The 19000-nt window shown below is 42.8% G+C and overlaps 1 protein-coding gene across 2 annotated transcripts in view; it reads left to right on the forward strand.

The window, feature by feature from the left end:
- The window catches only part of eefsec (eukaryotic elongation factor, selenocysteine-tRNA-specific), a 53828-nt gene that overhangs the window by 33723 nt on the left and 1105 nt on the right, over positions 1-19000 (forward strand). Inside the window, exon 7 of one of the 2 annotated variants that reach the window (XR_011693096.1) lies at positions 17915-18047. Coding sequence is in view for 1 of the 2 variants with exons in the window: in XM_071493110.1 (XP_071349211.1) it covers positions 17915-17952 (38 nt within the window). In the remaining variant the exon portion in view is untranslated. Of the gene's footprint in view, positions 1-17914; positions 18050-19000 lie in introns of those variants that run through there. The other variant, XM_071493110.1, reaches the window with a different exon arrangement.

Genomic DNA, 19000 nt, shown 5'->3' on the forward strand with positions numbered 1-19000 from the left:
AGGCAGAAATATCACAAAAAACAATCTTGAAGGTGAAATAAGGCTTCTTTTCAAATTAGCTATTAGCTTATTAATTTTAGCTAGTCATGAGAAAATCACTATAATATCTAACTAAACACTCACTACATAAAAAATGAACAAATGAATGAAACAACTGGATGATTACTGACTGAACTCTTTGGCTTCTATGTTCACTTCTCACTGTTCACTTTTTGTGTCCAGTTTTGAGTCGAGCTGAAACAAAAGAGTTTCTATATGAAGATAAGCTATTTAAAGATCATTTGTCAATGCAAATCATGAAAGGACACCTGTACATCTGTTACAGGCAAATCAGCTGTAGCAAATCAGCTGTAGGGCCAGAAATGTGCACAGCTGTCCTCCCTGCCTCTGAGTTTTTACAGTAAATTTTAAATGTTTGATTACAGCAATAACACCAGAGATGGTGTTCATTATTTGCAGCTACATAACAATGAGAAACAAAAATAATTTCTAACTGTATTTGTGGAGCCGAGCAACTTATTCAGAGTTCTTCACTGTCTCTTTTAAGAAACTGGAGCAAAACTTAATAAAAAAGTTGTCTCGATGGAATGGCCTGTTTTGTGAAACAGATTTCAACACATAAATACCATTATAAATTAATGCTTGATAGCAACAACGCACACACTGAAATAAAACTGTCATTACTGTTAAATGTGCTTTTAAGACTCTTGGGACCACACTCATGGCTCTGATGGTGGATGAGGTTTATAGTTAAAGCATAAATCATGTTTTATATCCACAATAAAACACTCTGAAACACTGACCATCCTCTGCTGACTTCATTTGGTTTTTGGTTGTAACACAAGTAATGGCTCAGATTTTTCTTTGTTTCCATTTGTGGGCTATTGCTGTATTACAGTAAATGCAAATACCATCAAGCTAAGCTGTGGTTTGTACAGTGATATAACATGACATTATAAGAGTAAAACCATTTTACTGATACATAACAACACGCCCATACAAAAAAGTAAACTCTTAAATACAACTTTTCAGAATTTGGAAATTAAATAAAAGATGCACCTCTCTCTCTCTCTCTCTCTCTCTCTCTCTCTCCGCCCTTCACGCATACATACACAACTATATTCAGGGTTTGCGATCGCTAAAGGGCAAATGCAAATCATCTGAAAGTTAAACCAGAGAAGAAAGCAGATCTGAGCTCAGCTTATTTGGTTAATGCTGGTTAAGTCTCTCTATGTCATTCACCCTTCACACATGTCTTTTCTCTGTCTGTCTTTAACACACGTGCACACACAAAAACACCTGCACAAAAGAAAATGTGATTGTTTCAACTTTCGCCCGTGCCCCCTCTTTTCTCCCTCTCCAGCCCTCTTCCTTGTCGGAAAGATTTACATGCTCTTTTTTTTTCCTGGCTCTTTTATGCAGAGACTGTCCTCCTCTATAGACCCCCTCCCCTCCTCTTCTCCACCCTCCTCTCCCCCATCCAGTCCCTGCACAAACACAGCTGACAGGAGGTGGAGGCGCTGCCATGACACAGTCGCGTGCCGTCCAACAAATCCCTCTCAATCCGCCAGCCAGCAGGCCCCGAGTGCATTTGTGTGTGTCTTTGAAACTGTCCTCAGTTGTGGAGGGTGTGTATCTCTGTATTTTATCTCTGCATCTGAGTGACTGTGGGTCTGTCTCTCACGGTTTCTGTGTGTTACTGTTTTTTGTTCTTCTCCAATAATCATTTATGATTATTTTAATGCTGTTTGACCCCTTGATTGAGAGGCAAATCAATTGATTGGTGCTTTTAAAAAGAGAAAGAGAGCCACATTGATTGGCTCAGAGAGCTAGTCAGTGTATCAGACATCAGATACAAGTTTGTTTCGAGGCACCTTGTTGCATCATCAATCCCCTGTCTGATCAGTTTGTCATTCTTCATTAATCAATATGTCTATCTGGTGGAACAGTCAGGGGATCATCAGTTTTATCAGGATTCATTTTCAGTGCACCATAGATATCTGTACCAAACCTGAGCAATTCTTTTCATCAATAATACAACTGCTCAGAGACTCATCTCTATTCAGAAAGTATTTTTTCAGCAGGTCTTTTCATGCATGACCTTTGCCCCTTCACACTGTGTAAAGGGGTTGCTGTTTGTCTTTGCTGTTGTTAGGACGCTATAAAACCACGCTGACAGACTATTGTCATGTAAATACAGACTGCTGGTGGTCTACTGTCTATGATCAAATTCAGATTCAGACGTTTATGTGTTCATGTTCTTACGTGGTTAAATCAACCACGTATCAGAAATGCACACACACATCCTCGTACACATGACAGGTTGTCTTTTGTTGCTGGTTGTACATGACATATTTCCACGTGTTTAGATTTTGTGTTTGTCTTCTTCATACATTATGTCTCAGAGATTGAAATGATGCAGTCAGTGATAGATGGATGTGCTTGTGCTGTGTGGCATTTTAACCAGGTCTTTAGAAACAACTCTGCAGCTGCCTCCTGCTACATGGCACTGCGGGTTAAGCACACACACACACACAGACACACAAATGCACACACACACAAACACTGCAGCCCTCCAGCTCTCCTCAGTCCAGGAGGCAGTAAAGTGGTTATCTCTCTCTTTCAGATCCTAATCTGACAGCAGCTCCTGCCTGTTGCCAGGTTACCCCTGGGGCGTCAATCTCCATTTAAATCCTTGCTGCCTCCCCGCCCACCCATCAACACCAGCCCTATACACCCACCACCACCACCCTCCACTGGCGTCCTCCACTCCCCTCTCCTCACCCCCTCACCCTGAGGGTCGGCTCTCTCCTCCCTCACCCCTCCACCAGCCCCCAGTCTGACAGTGGCATCAGGCTGAATTCACACAGGGCAGCAGGTGACACATGGATGCTTTGGAATCAGCTGCTGTTCAGGAAAAAGATGGACCGTGCGTTTTTATGACACAAGGGTGCATGGTGGAGTTTGTTCGACATGCTCTGTGCCGCAGGCCGTTCTTTGGCTCAGGTTCACACAGTGTTCAGCCTGGTCTTGTAGAGCAGGGGGATGTGGGCTGAGTGGGTTTGTTTGAGAGAAGGGCGGCAGACAGGGGGTCTCGTAGCTGCAGGAGGATGTGGGCAGAGTCTGTTCGGCCTGCTCTGCTCAGACAGATGAGGGGAAATGATGGAGAGATGGAGTGATAGGGAGTCGGATGTCTGAGAGAACGTCCCTCGTCTTCTTCTCCTCCTTCTTTCTGTCTGCCCATGACTTCTGAATGGAGGTCCATTGTGTATGCTGGAAGGGGCATCTTGCACGTTGACCCTCACCCAGAGGTCACAGGGTGAGCAGGGTGGTTGAGAGAGAGCGTATAATTGCAGCACAAACACAAAGACGAGCCCACTGAGAGGCCCTGTCGTTGTGCCAGCTCAACCTCAAAGAAGCTGCCAGCCTGAGCTGAGCAGACTGCTGGTGAGCAGGATGTGTATCCTGAGCCACAGATATACAGTGGTGTGTCTGTCCACTCTGTTGTATGATGGTTCATACTTGGATATTTATTTGATTTGTTATCTATTGTTCGCTGGTAAGAGCCCCAGGGGAAAGGAAGTTGTAGCATTGTTTTCCATGTTACCCAAAGAAGCAAGCACAGATATCTTGTAGGGATGGCATGATACCAGACATTTGGCAGTCGGTACCAATACCAATGAAATTCTACGATGCTTCAACTCTGGTACAAAACCGTTTTTTGTACCAGGCTGTAAATAGGTTTATTGCTGCTGTAGAGTTGGGCATTTTAACATGGGGGTCAAGGGGGATTGACTCGCTTTTGGAACCAGCCTCAAGAGGCCGATTCGAAGAACTACACTTTTTGGTACTTCTGTGTTGGCTTCATATTCAGCCCCAGAGGTTGCTGCTGGATAGTGCTTCATTCATTCCAAAATAAATGTTGCCTCTGCACATAACCCAGCGTATATGTTGCCACCACAATGTATGTGGATGAACAGTTTAGTAGTATGTGACCATAACTTCTAAGAGACAGGGTGGCACAGACACACAAGTGAAGGATCATCATGTAATTTAAAACCAACCCAGTGTTTCAGGGGAATCACATATTATGTCCATATTGAACAGGTCTACACAGGGAATAATGTGCCCTCCATGCAGTGAGGTGGAAAGTAAGAATGTGGAGGGAATGTGGAGTGTGTAGCATGTATGACATTCATACAGGAGACCAGAGACTCACAGACTCACCTTAACCATGTTTTATTTATTAATCATGACCTTTTCCTAACCTTAACCATACTGTTGGGGCCAAACGCAGATATCGTATGAATCAAGACTTTAAAAGCTGTTGTTAAGTGTGCCACAGGTTTCAAGAACCATCTAACGTTGAAATTATTGTCTGGAGATAGGGTTGCACAAGGGGAGACAATGTTGAGACAACAGATGAGGGAGAAATCTGTGTGTGAGCCTTGCAATGAAGTTGACAGTGATCCAGCCTTGGCCCCTTCAAGCTGGCGCTGGGTGCCAGGATCCCAGAGGACCTGAGGTTTTGGGCAGAGGTGTGTGTAACAGGCCCTCTCTTCTATTTGTGTGTGCCTGCAGTCCAGTTGGCTTACTCCTGGTCAGTGTGTCAGTCAGTCTGTCGTGTGAGAGGGCACGCTCGATGCATCTGAAACCTCTGGGCTGACGGCCGGCGGGCATGGCTCAGCAACCGGTGCTCCACCTGGCTGATTGATGCGGGCTTGTTTGAAGTCCTCTCAGGGAGAATGAGCTCCATTCATAGGCGGCTGCACCCTCCACACTCCCGGCCCCACCTCTCACTGCTATCCCTCCGCTCTGTTAACAGCTGAAATACTACACTGCTTAAAGCTCACAGTGGTATGAAACTGAGGTGGACAGACAGCAGTTCGATAGATAACCTCAGGATATTCTCCGTCTGTGTGGAGCTGCAGCCTCTTGTGGCTTCAGTTTCCTGCTCTTCTGACTTGAATATACTTTACATTATTCAGAGATATAACCACCCCTAACTCTGGTTACTATTCATCAGTGGATTTACTAATCCCGCAGCATCCCACTATATTATAGGCAACTGTAAATATATTAGACCTGCAATTTTCTTATTTTAACTGCTGAGTATTTTCGGAGTTTGTCTGTTAATTGTTTGGTTTATAAAACATCAGAAAATAGTTAAAAAGGCTCATGACAATTTCCTTGAGCCAAAGGTTACACCTTCAAGTTACTTGTCTGCCCAATGGTCCAAAACCATATACTCAGTTTACTATATTGTAAGAGAGGGATAAGTAACAAATAAGTAAGGAAGAGAGAATTAGCAAATATTTGGCATGTTTGCTTGAAAATGAAATAAAAGATTAATCTTTTGTCAAAACAGGTGCAGAGACATCTTTTTGTTGATGGACTTATCAATGAATCAAATAACTATTTCGGCCTCAAAACATGCTGTATTATAAATATTAAGTTTAGCTTGCATTAGACCTCTACGATGACTTTGATGGTTGTCAGTCCTGCTTCATACGACAAAATCTGTCAGAACTAATTGCTTAAATTTATGAAGGCACAGGACACATATTTCAAAGAACAGTTCGACATTTTAGGAAAAACGTCTATTTTCTTTCTTGCAGGCAATGAGATACACACACACACACACACACACACACACACACACACACACACACATGTATATGTTTTGGTGTGTGTACATGCACGCGTCTGGTTGTAAGCATGTTTTCCTTGTGTCATCCACATGAGAGCAAGGGTTCCGTTGCAATTTCTATCAGAGAGATCTGCTGTTGACAGGCAGAGCCAAGGTCAGTTCCTGGCCCTATCACCACGCTTTGTCCGCGAGATGCCAGGAATGTGCAGGAATGTGGGCTCCGACAGGTGGAGAGGTGCTCTTCAGAGACAGACACCCAGACACAACCCCAGAGCCCCCTTCCCTCCTCTTCCCCCTCATTCTTTCCCCCACCTAGTCTACACTACACCCTGCCTGGTCCGTCTCTTTCAAGTTTCCCCCTCAGTCTGTGTCTGAAGTATGAATGTCAGGAAACTGTTCTTCTCTTTTCTCCCTGCACATGGTGAGCTGAAGAGAAAGGGAGGTAGACAGACTGGGGAGAAAAGGTTGATTTAACATGAGAACACGAGTCCCAGCATTTCCTTTTATTTGTTTCCTCTTGGCAATTTTCTTCCTCTGTCTGATGGATTGGGTTTGGACACCATTGTCACCACATTTACAGAGATACCCCCATTCTCCCGCAGATGGACTGTCAGGACATTTCAGGAAAACCCTGGCTTCTCGTTCCCAACTCGTTTATCCAGTCCACCTCAGCAAGAACTTACACTGCAGGTTAAGCTGGAGAAATAACCTACCTCAAGTGGTGCTGGATAAAACTAAAAAAAAAAAAAAATTCTACTGTCAGCTTCCCTCACCCCCCATCCACCCACCACCCTCTTCCCTTCACTCAGATTGTTATCGTCAGTTAGATTATTGCTTCCTGTAGAGACCTGGAGCTGCCTCTGCTCTCAGTTTTATGCTCCTCATGTTCCTGAATATAACGTAAGGCCAAATTATTACCATCCACACACAATTAACCCAACAAAAGATCCAGTTTACACATTAGAATAAGCAGTCCAGTCTGTTAAAAACAATTAATGCCTACTTTTTGCGATGTACCCACACTAAACACTGAGTTATCAGTTTATTAGGAACATCTAGCTAAAATAAATGCAGTCTAAAACAGTTATACAACCAGTTCTCTCCATGAACAGTACAGTGAACAGTTTTGTTGAAACTGATTTAGAGGGGTGATGATTCAACTGTGCGATCATTTTGGAGGATGAAGTAAATGTATTGCATTGAGAGGTTTTTCTATTAGCCTACCCTCATTGAGGTAAATGGGGTGGACCAAAGAAAAGAAAACACCTGTCAGTATAATGTAACACAGTTCAACAGTACCACAAACACGGGACTCTCCTGGATAATACAACAATCATGAATGTTATCCCCACTAGTTTTAATTATTTCACCTTCAGTTGCCCTGACGTTTTAATGCACACAGGCTTGTACATTTGGCTTTTTATGAGTAAATCAGACATTGTACTGATGTTTCAACTGAAGGGCTTTCCTGCTCATCCATGCTTTAAAAGTGCTCCTCTTAGTCATGTAACACTGTCTACATGAAAAATTAATGAGACTTTTACTTCAGGAACCTGGGGCTTCTGGAAAAGGTCCTCCTTTTTTGCAACTATATTACTTTATATTGTCCTAACAAAGACACTGACAGAGTGTATGAAATATTGCCTTAAAGCATCCTTTGAGCATATTTGCATTGTGATTTTAATTTTCCTACACGCAGTTATGCACATTATTCAAATATACCATGTCTACATCCTCCTCTCCCTCCTCACTCTGACTGCAGTACAATGCACCAGCCATCAGCCTCACAGTCCCCATTACTGGATCACTTCTGGGGTAACCCGAGCCATCCAGGCCCCTCTGACACCCACTTCAGCACACGCTGTCCTGTAAGACTTCTGTGTCCTCTAATTAGATTTGACTCCTCAAATTGAATCTCCCTCTGAGGCAAACACCCATTTATGCACATGAGCATAGATACAAACACACAAACCGGACACTGAAACCACACTTAGTTGATTGTTTACGCTGTGACTCTTATTCTCGGTAAAAGCTGCTAATAGGAGCAAATTACTGCCAACAACTTGGAAATATCAAGTGCCTGACTACTCAGCTGTAATGGAGTTAACTGCTGACCAATCCAATTACGGGCCTGCAAGGGGTTCAATGGAGCCTGGGGAGGGACGGATGGGATGGAGAGCGGGGCGTGTCGGCCTCAGGGGATGGGGGAGTGGAGGGTACCTGGCTCCTGGGCCGCTAACTGTCACTGTTTGGCTGTAATTGGATTTGGAGTGGACCATGGGGTAGAGTTGCCCCCGCCATCCAGACCCACGCAGGAAATGTGATCTGATCAGTCTTTATTAGTAAACATAAAACAGCTCATGGCTGAGCAGTGTCTCTTATTCCCTGTCTGTCTCAAAAATTTGTCTTCGTTTGTCTTGTTTAACCTGTTTGACCAGTCACATCAAATCCACACTGGAGCAGCTCTGTGCCATATTTTCATTTAAGGCTGAGAAAAGATTTGGTTGAACTAAAATACTTAAGATGATTGAAGGTTTTATTGAGCACACTTTAGGTGAAGGACATGTGACACCCCTTTGAGTCAGAGCAGTTTTAGCTGTTGAGGGTCGCTGTATGTTTGTTTTTGTTCTGCTTTGTGAGAGACATTAGGCTGGTAGTGACCCGGGAGGTCAGCGGGAACACAGCTCTCAGCTCGCTGGGTCAACTTTGTTTGACGTCTGGAAATGTTAGAGCAGTAACTCAAACCAGGCCTGTTAATCAAAGCTAATGCAAGTTTGATGCAGCTGTATTTCTCCCTCTATCTCCACTTCATTTAACCTCCATTACCTCTGCCTCGCTTCCTCATTCCACGTCCCTGTCCTCCCTCTTCAACCTCCTCTACCCCTCCCTTCTGTCTCCCTGTGGTGCTCTGTTCAACTGGCTCCATTACTGGGACCCCCCCTTTCTCTCTCCAACTCTCTAACCCGCTCCCCCCAGGCATCCCAAACCTCATTTACACAGATATGTTTAGCCAGCACAGGAAGCAACCCGTGCCCTTAACAAAATTACGGTCCAGCTAGCGAATGAGCCGCGGGGCTGGTCTGCAGGGACCAATCATAGAGGGCCTCGACTCTACCACTTCCTCCTTTGAAAGGAATGGTAGTTCCAAAAAGCTGACTTTTTTGTATTCCTCCTATCTGGTAAACGACTTTGGAACGGACCAAAAGCTCACCTCTCACAATGTGAACTAATGTACTCTATTACAGCTTTAATATGGGCTTCATGTGTAGCTTTAAACGATTTTAATGATAAGGACGGTAATGATGGTGATGTAAATGCACTGAGTGCTGCGTTAACAGACCCAGGGTGCACAGCCCCGCTCTGATCACTATCTCTGCGGCGCCTTAGTAATTTGGCTCTGAAGTTTGCTCTATTAATGGGACTCTGCTTTTCCTTTTTCCTCTCATATCTTTTAATTCTCCCCGTCCCTGCATTCCTCTTTGAATCTGGTGAAACTCCCTTGTTCTTTCAGGGATAGACTTTTAGAGATATGTTTATATGACGGTTGATATGACTATAACAAATGCATCAGAAATATTTTTTTATATTTCTAGGTATAAAAAAAAAACTCTATTCAAGTGCATAAAGTGCATTTATTTTTGCATTAAAGCCTCACAGCAAGCCGTAACAACCCTCACTTAAAACATTCCTTCATGCTTTTTATTGCTGCAGGGCTGTGGCTCTGTGGGAGTCAGCCTAAAGATGAGTGTCTCCCTTTGATTCCTGTTTAATATTCCAATGTTGTCTGTGGTCTTGGAGGGACCGTGAGGCCACTTAAACAACCCCCCTCTTCCCACTCCTCCCCCTTAAAATCTGTTTCAGTATGTATCAGGGACTCTGGAGGGTAGCCATGTGAGATATCTCTCTCTCCCTCATTCCAATCACCTCTCCCTCCATGGCCTCTGCTCAGGTAATTAACTTCTCCCTCCCATCTCGATCCCCTCCACGCCCAGCCTCTCTCTGCTCCTTATCTGGGCTCCTTTCAGACTGTTAAAACTATCAGCCTCCCTCCCCGTACCCCCTGTCTAATTCCTCTGGCTGAAGGTGGGGAATAGGTAGAAACTAATCCAGACCTGCCGTCCGCCCCTCCACCACCACCACCTCTCCTCTCTCCCCTCCTATCCTGTCACTCCGCATCGCCACTCACCACCTTCCACCAGCTAAATCACTCTCGCTACCTGTTTTGTCCTCTTTTTTTAAAAAAAGAATTGGGCCTTTTCAAAGATTCATCTTTCTCACCTTCAGTTTGAATGGAGATTCAAGAGCAGGAGATTGGATTAATTAGACATGTTATCCTGATCACTGAAAGAGAGACTTGATCCCTGTTCACTATATCCTGATTAGGACATACAGACACACACACACACACACACACAGAGGAGGTGAGGTGAGCAAAGACAGGCTAAATCTTTGACTTTTTGGAACTGCAAGGGATTAAAAGGAGATTGTAATTGCTTTTTTCCCCCTCTCTCAGTTCATTTGTATTGACAACTTGTTATAGTAAGGTCGTAGCTCTATGAATAGAGTTGGGACGACACTTGACAAAGACAGAGCATGAATAAGAGGACAAGAAAGAGTAGAAGGAGCTTTCATCTCTCCTCCACTGAGGCTTCTTTGGCACTAATGCCAATTTATGATCTGATTCAGAGCATCTGTGAAGGTAATGTGCAGGAAGTGGGCACATGTGAGTGGAGAATACAAAGAAAGGTATGATCTTTGGCCGATAATCACTGTCATAATTACCAAAGTGTAATAATAGAGAGAGAGCTCTGATTGAATGTGAGAAGAATTAAATGGAGGGACATGTTCACTACTCTCTTCCTTATTTCTCTTCTTCTTTCTTTCTTGCCTCTCACTATTTATATCCCTCTCTAATAGCCTGTGACTTGTAGTGTGTGGTACTGCTCGCTGAGTTAAAGGTCAAGTGTTAAGTGTTGTGTGTGCGGTGAGGATTTGTTCCACATTGTGTGTGGTTAACTGAGACGAGGTGAAGTGCACTGTTAAAAATGAGCTGAACTCATCAGCACAAGTTTTCTAGCTGAAGGGGACATTATAAGTAAATAAGCTGTGAAGCATCAGCAACCTTTAAGATGATGATTTCTGAAAATATAAAATTAGAAATGTGTGTTATCTGTCTGTTTAATCACGGTTTTTGGTTTGTCAATCTAAATAAATGACCAGCTATATTTTTCTGTGACTGTTAGCTAGCCTCTGTCAGATGCTGTAATCCACAGGGGAAGGACAAAAACAAACTGCAACCATATTAGCAGTCAACTTAAGGAATCCAATAAAGTGTTATGTCAGTGTTAGTCCTGGGAGAAAACAGTCTTTAAAACTTTAATGGTTTAAATGAAACTAAAATTTTAGAGAACACATTTTACAGTGTGAAACCTGCCCTGTCAAGTGTCTCTGGTGGGCGTTCATGAAGGGGAAACCTCGGACCTCCACCTGGGCTTTTAACATCAGCTGATCAAAGGTGCTCTGTTGATAAACACAAAACCCATGTCTACAGTTTCAGCCTCTGCATTGTCCTGTTGCTTCTTAAACAGGCCTCAAAAACAATCAGTGATAGTTTCAAATTAAATGATTTCTGTCATGAACCCCTCCGTCACGGGCTCGGCACATACATACAAGACAGTATAAATTTCGGAATTGAGGCCTCTTTCTTTTTTGCTCTTCTGGCTGTATCATGTTGCCAGGACAAAGCCATGCTGATCCCTCCTCCTTTTACACCTCTGTGTATGGTCAGGGACAAAGACCTGATTCACACACCCTCTATACACTCTTCCCTCTCTTTGAGTGTTTACTGTTAACCACTCTACTCCCAGCAGCACAGCCGAGGCCGGCCTCCAACTCAGGCATCCTGGATCGTGCGGTGTTGCAGTGAAAGCTGGAGGGCTAAAAGGTGGTGGAGCTGGAGCTGTGCAGGTCTCAGTGGGAGAGAAGGATGGATGGAGTAAGAGAACGGCTGAGATAAAAGTAGAAATGGAGAGATGGAGAGCTGAAAATGAGAGGGTGCAATAGGAGAACGTGAAGCAGGAGATTACTCAGGGTGCTTATCTCAAAGAGAAGAGAGGTTGCAGTGAAGAGAGGAGAGGAGGAAGGAGGCAAGTGGTTTAGTGTTTTGGGCTGGTTGGTCAACCCAGGGGAGATGAAGACTGCAGCTCCATATAAGACCAGCACCTCTGCTGGTGTCTGATCTCCCAGTGTTGTGACACTGCGTGAAGATGAAATATAACTGCCTTTCATCTCTTCCCATCACTTTCCCTCTCCTCCACCATCTCTTCAACCCACCCATAGTGTTAGGTGTCAGTAACAGCAGTGTGGAGTGTGTAGGATCTGTTTTTGACCACTAGTGGAGCTATGAAGCAATGTTTTTTCATGAGGGGGCCCCTGTGCTCTACTAGCACATGCATAAGGACACACTTGTGAGAAAGTGACACGATGCACTTTCCTGCAATTCCTACATTTTGACATGTCCCAGTAGGAAATATACCACTATAAATCACACAATCAAAGATGGCTGAATTCCATTTAGCTATTTCAGCGTCAGGGTCCTGGCACCATTCTATTCAAGTGTCCCAGTAAAGATGGATTTGTACTTGACTTAAGGGGTTGACCCAAAACCTTTTCTTTCTAATTCAGCATTGAATTCCTCGTGCTGATAGCAACAGCACAACACCAGACGGATATATTGTTAGCAATCAGGTTATATTGTGCTTTAGATATGTTCCCCGTGCAGGCCACAATTTGTTCCTGAGTTCAACGTGTTTTAACTTAATAGCTGGTGGCCCGAGAAATGTAGTAGTATGCAGAAGGAAGACCGCTGGCCAATGTTAAAACAGACACTGCAGGTTTCAAAATATTGGCTAAAAGGTTGGCTTGTTTATATTTTATGAGGGAGAAAATGTAATCAACATGCTTGTTAGACTTCAAGGATACATACAACATGTCTGCTGAGAAACACAGCATGTTGATAAAACTGTGATTTAAGCATCACAATTGATTCTTGACATTGGAAATGGTAGTCTGACAAAATAATCCCAGCTACTTCTTGGCTTTTTCCAAAGCTTTCAACCATATCACACTGCCTTCAACAGGGGCTGGAATTTTCTCAGCTGAATTTCAGGCCTACGTGAATGAGAAGTCCTAAAAGTGCGGTGGATGAAATCATAACGGCCACTGAGCTCACATGTCAATATATCCATCTCCGTGACAACTGAGCAAACTGCATCTGCTGTTGATGAGAGTGTGATACAGCCAAAAACTCTGTGGGATTGTTTTGTCAAATGACCGTGAGACTATTCGGAAGCAAAATCCACAGAGTAGTTTTCATGTGACAGAGCTTATACAGTAGCTGTTGGAGGGATTGGATTCATCCTACATTATCACTTGATTCAACATCAGACTAAAGAGAAAATGTAGCTTTATTTAATGGAATTTGATAAGAATTTGTCATTATGTTCACGATTGCTCATCTAATCCCTTTTTCCTAATTTTCTCTTTTACTGAAATGGGTTCAATCTCTCCTTTTACCTGTCCCCCATTACTCCGCACCTGTACTCAGTCTAACAAGCAGGACAGTCTAAGATTACCCACCATACTCCTGCAGCTTTGTTGGCACGACAAAGAGCAGAGCCAGCACTCAAATGACAAACTGTGGAGTTCCATAAAACAACAACAAATCCCTATATAAAAGCACAAAGACAGCCAGTCATGTAATGCGCCCGCTATATCTTTCCCTTTGTTCTGTGCGTGCTGTTTTGCTCTTTTTTCTTCTGTATTTGTTGTTATATACCCCCTCCCTCCTCATCACGACTACCTTCACAGGCTCCCTCTCCCTACTGCGCCTTCTTTATTGCTATTGTAGGCTTGATAGAAAAAGAAAGTTATATATTATCTAGGTTTGCTTGGCACTGTTGTACTGTAGATTGTTACCCAAGCCTCCATCAAGTAACTGTTTTAACTGCATGTAACAATACAACTGTATTGTTTGTCACATGTTAGAACTATGAGATTAAGTCTGTTGGATTCAGTGGTAAAACACGTTAACAAAACACCATTTTGAGGACTGTTTGAGGTCTCCGGAGTAATTTACATGCAGGCACCATCACTCATTCACTGTGTGACAGATGCTACAAAGTGCCGTTACAAGCAGCTCCCAGGGGAGTGAACAGATAAGGGTGCAGGATTCAGCAAGGAGGAGTAATGGGATTCACAGGGTCAGTGGATGATACGATATCTGTGTCAATGAACCAAGAGGCGACCAGAAAATATGACTTGCTGGATGGTACAGTCACTCTCTGAACACTATAATGCCCACTTAGCACATAGCATAAAGAAATAGAAAGACTTTGGTGATGGAGACAAAGGCTGCACTGTAGTAATGTGCTTTGGAGGGGTCTGCTGCTGTGCCCCTTTGGGTCTGTTTCATTGTGTCTAACTGGATTAGGATGGATAGACAGAGATGGAGCCAGCAGAAAAATAATGGCATTAGTACCTGCAGACTGAGCACTTGTGATCTGTCGTCAATCCAAATCCATTCGGCCATGATTGACTGGTGATAAAGAGTTTCAAATGAAGAGCACTTTGCCCTCCATGTGATAACCATACATTTTAGGATGGAGCATTCACAGTCTAACATGGGAGTACACTTTACATGTATTAACATTGGTTATTTTTAATTGTTTGGGTCATTGTAAATCAATCAGATGGAATCTCATGGTAAACCAGCTTTCCATTGACCATCTTTGTTTTGGGCAGCACAATGAGGAGTGACTGACGGACTGACTGGAATGTGTTCAGCGAGGAGTGTGCTTTGTATCTTTGTTCCCAGAATAATCGGTGGCAGTGGCTGTTTCCTATAAGTCAGCCAGAAATCCCCCAGTAAAAAGTAGAAATACCACAGACAAGAAAAGATATCCGAATATAGCGGTAATAGTGAATTTGTGAGCCACAATCTCCTACGATCTCCATTAAGTGGCAGTGAGCACAGAGCCAGTCTGATAACCTTGCTGTCTGGGAGCCTGCACTATCTGTTAAAAGAAGACATCATTGGATTAAGCATACCCTCCCACAACCCAAAACATCTGATCTCTAACTGGTACACGCCATTATTAATTACTAAGTGCAATTACAGCTGGACAGATGGTAAAATGATGATTACACTTAAGTGCTGGCAAAGTCTTACTTCTTTTTTAAAATACTTTTATACTTATCTAGGGATTATTTTGGAAAAGACAGTGCGCTGTTTGCATAAAACACGTATGGAAAACTGCTACATCTGTCCCAGTTTCTGTTTGCAGCCACATTGAGCTCACACTGACAGATAAAGGTTTTAGTGCTGTGATGTACAGCTATTCATCACACATAAATAAGGGATCATAGTCAGCAATTTTTTTTTCTTGGTGGAAAAAAACAAGACTGAAGACTTAACAAAATAAAAAGAGTTACAACAGAAAAAGAGGCCAGTGGCAGATGGGACCAAAACTCCCATGCACACAAACCTAACACCATCCGACGTATGTACAGATCATATTCCCTTGTGACCAGATGAAACTAGATGAATAGATGACTAGATGAGAAAGTCAGTAGATCACAAAAAATCTTATGATTATGATGATATTATGATTCATTGTCTTTGAACCATACATTTTACATCATCCCACATAGTAGATGTTGAGATATTTCACTGAATAATTCAAGTCTGATCTGCTGGTGCTATATGAAGTCAGGTGATCAGAAAAGTGATTAGAGTTTATCATTTTGGAACCATGAACTTTTGTACCAGATTTCATGGCAATATATTCAATATTTGTCAAGATATTTCAATCTTATCAAAAGTGTTTAACTGACAGACGACTGCAATTACAATCACTGACCAACACTGCCATGTGTAGAACTTCACCATAGCATGGCAAAAAAAATAATACGCTGAAATTGAGCCAAACATTACAACTCATACATGACACATATAACTGATATCGAAAGCATCTTAAAGAATAAATATTGCACGTTTTGTCTGCAGGATTGCTCATTAACTTTCATACCGTGAGTCTATGCAAAACAACATACTCAAGCTAGCTGTATGAGTGGCAGATGTATGACTGGAGGATTGGAGGACAGGAAATGGAGAGCAACAGAGAACAAACAGACAGCAGACGATGACAGATCAAAATAATAGAAGGGTGAAAAGAGGAGAGGACCAATCCAATATGACAGCTGATTCAAGAATGGACGAGTGTAATCTCTCAGAGAGGTGTTGGAAAGAAGTTTTACAAATGATCACACCAAATCTATTGAATAACAAATATGATCTGGAAGATTTGGGTTTTTTTTTTTTCCCAATATTGTGTCTTAGAATTTTGATTGATATTAGTATAAGTAAAATAATGTGCTGCTGGTATCAAAGCTGTAGCTTCAGTGTAGTTTGAAAGGAAGCGTGCCGGCATGAATGAAGATGTCTGAATGCAGGGAGGGAGAAAGCGAGCATGAACACAGTGGAAGTGGCGCTGTTCATTTGTCAGGAGATGGATTGCAGCCATTGAGAGGAAAAGCTTTTAATTTGGCTCTGGTGTGGTAATTAGGTTTCAATTCGCTGCGCTCACTAAGAGGAATGGGGAGGGTAATGAAGTTAGTCATCTTACTGTGTGTTTAGTGAGAGGAAGAGAGGAAGGGGGTTAAGTATGCGCTGTCTACATTTTTCAGTGGCCCTGTCTGCCTCTCATACTGTAATTCATTGTCTAATGCTGTTTATTTCGGGTATCACAGTGCTTTTATGCATTAGTTAAGAGGCCCCGGCACATTACTGTAATGTGGAGAGAACGTGAAAACACAGCGAAACCTGATCCACCACCTCTCCCCTGCTCTCTTCTCTCTATCTTAATAATGTCTCTCTTTACTCTGTGCAAAAATACTTTTCCTCTTTCTCACTCATTTTCCATCATTTCCCCAATGTCTCCTTTCACTGATCCTCTCGTCCCTGTAGCTGAACGGAGTTGATATTACTAATGGCTCGGTATAATATGCAGTAAGGCAGAACATGGGAATATCGGGTTACATGACCTGGGAAAAAGAGGAGAGAAACGAAGAAGAAAAAAGGAGAAGAAAGGAAAACGACGTATTAGTATTAGTAGAAGTAGAAATGAATAAGGGAGAAAACGGGTTGTGTGTGTCTGTGGAGGGGGGTGGAGGGGGTAAAGGGGCAAATAAGGGTAATACATGTCATGATAATAGGAGGACATGTGTCTTATGCATAAATTATGGACTTGGGATCATATGAAAATTACCACAGGTTTATTCAGTCGTCATATTTGTTTTCTTAGTTTGTGCATTTGTGTCCATAGATGGTTGTTCACTGTTATTGTAGTCCTTGTGCTGAAGCGCTTTTGTGTCTCTGTGCACATTTATGCTTTATGTGTGCGTGCATGTGTGTGTGTGTGTCTTTTTATATTTGGCAGTGGGCACAGTAGCCACATGACGACCCCTGCGTGACCCCTGAGAAGCGTGTAGGCGCCGGGTTCAGTCTGACTCTTGTCACATGATCCCCTGCTGCCCTCCCTCTCCATTCACAATGGAGTATTAATCTGAACAACACATACACACACATGCAACTCGAAAAACAGCCACACATATTTTGCACAAAAAAAAGAAAAAAAAAATCACACACTCAAATAAACACTTTCTTTGTTTCTGCTGCAGTGCTTTATGAAAGCTGCTCAGCTGTAACAATATGGAGAGTAATCAATATTTGACACACAGATGTGTCCTCTTCATTTAAAGGTTCCTCCACAACTTGATCTGCTCCTCACCTCTCATGCGGAGACACATGTCCTGATGCCCGATTGCTGCCAACGTTCTTTTGTTTAAAGCCATGCACCCTTTATCCACAGGCCTCATAACACTGCAGAGGCATGTCCCTGTTGTCTTCACTCCTTTCTCTCTCCTCCTGTCTGTTGACACTCGCTCTCACTGGTTTGTCATTAACGGATTAGTGGGGCGAGAGAGAGATGAGGTGGCCTGAGGTGGAGCTGGGTTTTGTGTAAACAGAGGACGTGTGCCTTCAGTCTGTCATGTCACGCCTCCTTTTCGCCCATCCTCAATCAAAGCCCTCTGCATCGTTTTAGTTTTGTAATAGTTATTTCCCTGCCTAAGTTAATATACTGTAAGTTAGGCTGAAGCTGACTTCCTCTTACCTCTCCCATCTCTCCCACGGTTGGGGCCCAGGGCCTCCAGTGTCCCAGCATCCTCGGTGTGTGGGCTGACTCCAGCTTGGCTTCCTGTTATAGAAATTCGCGGAACCACCTTCCCCACACAGACAGACATACACACCCCTCAGCAGCCCCGCAGCCACTTGTAGGTGAGTGATTGTGTGTGTCTGTGTATGTGATATACACTGTGTGTGTGTTGCTTGCTCACACAATAGAGTCCACACACAAAAAAAGAACAAGAGTTGCCAAAATGCAGAATGAAAGGTGAACCGGTGGTGTAATGTCACGACACACACATGTGCAAGGTGCTGAGCGCTCTCAAAAATGTGTTAGTGATATTGTCCTATGAGAACAAATTTAGTAACGTAAATAACCAAATTAAAAAATTTCTCCCACAGATTTATGAACAAGCTGCATGATTCCATGTGAATGTTAAAAGTTTTAAAATAAACTAGTATAAATTAAAGAAGAATATCCAACTAAAACCACAGACTTGAAGCTGCACAACTAAATTTTTTTCTATTCATAATGCATTCACTCACTCATGAGGGGAACTCCTCTTCTCCCCAGCTCCCCTCAATTATACAGAGCATTTTAGAATCTATCAGCTCATTGTTTTGGTTTTATGGCCCACAACTTTACTGTTTTGTTTCACTCTCATCACACAGAGCAGACATCTAAAACTGTTCCCATTAACCCACTGGACATTAGCTGCCCAGCACCAAACCAAACAAAGTTAGTGAGTAACTGGAGCTAAAGACACAGATATTGACTTCGGGATCTGGTGGAGACCAAATATGGAGCTAAAAGGAGAGTGAATATTGAGATTCACCAGGCCAGAAACATGAGTCCAGATGAACAATAATGCTGTTTGTTGTGATGACATCAAATGGCCAAAAAAAACAATTAATGGTGTTTGAAAAATTGTTCAATGATCTGTCTCATTATTTGTGTGTGTGAACTACCAAAGTAAAAGTACAAAAGTAGGTCCTTTAAAGGTTTCCAAGTAAAAGTTATGGTCACTTTGAAAAGGCTATTGATGGTTAGGTGATCAAAAAAAAAGGATTTATACATCAAAGTTAAATGGAATATCCTCCTGGTT

This window comes from Trachinotus anak, unplaced genomic scaffold (assembly GCF_046630095.1).
Source record: "Trachinotus anak isolate AG129_WGS33_773 ecotype Australia unplaced genomic scaffold, CSIRO_AGI_Tana_v1 ptg000013l, whole genome shotgun sequence".
Taxonomy (NCBI): domain Eukaryota; kingdom Metazoa; phylum Chordata; class Actinopteri; order Carangiformes; family Carangidae; genus Trachinotus; species Trachinotus anak.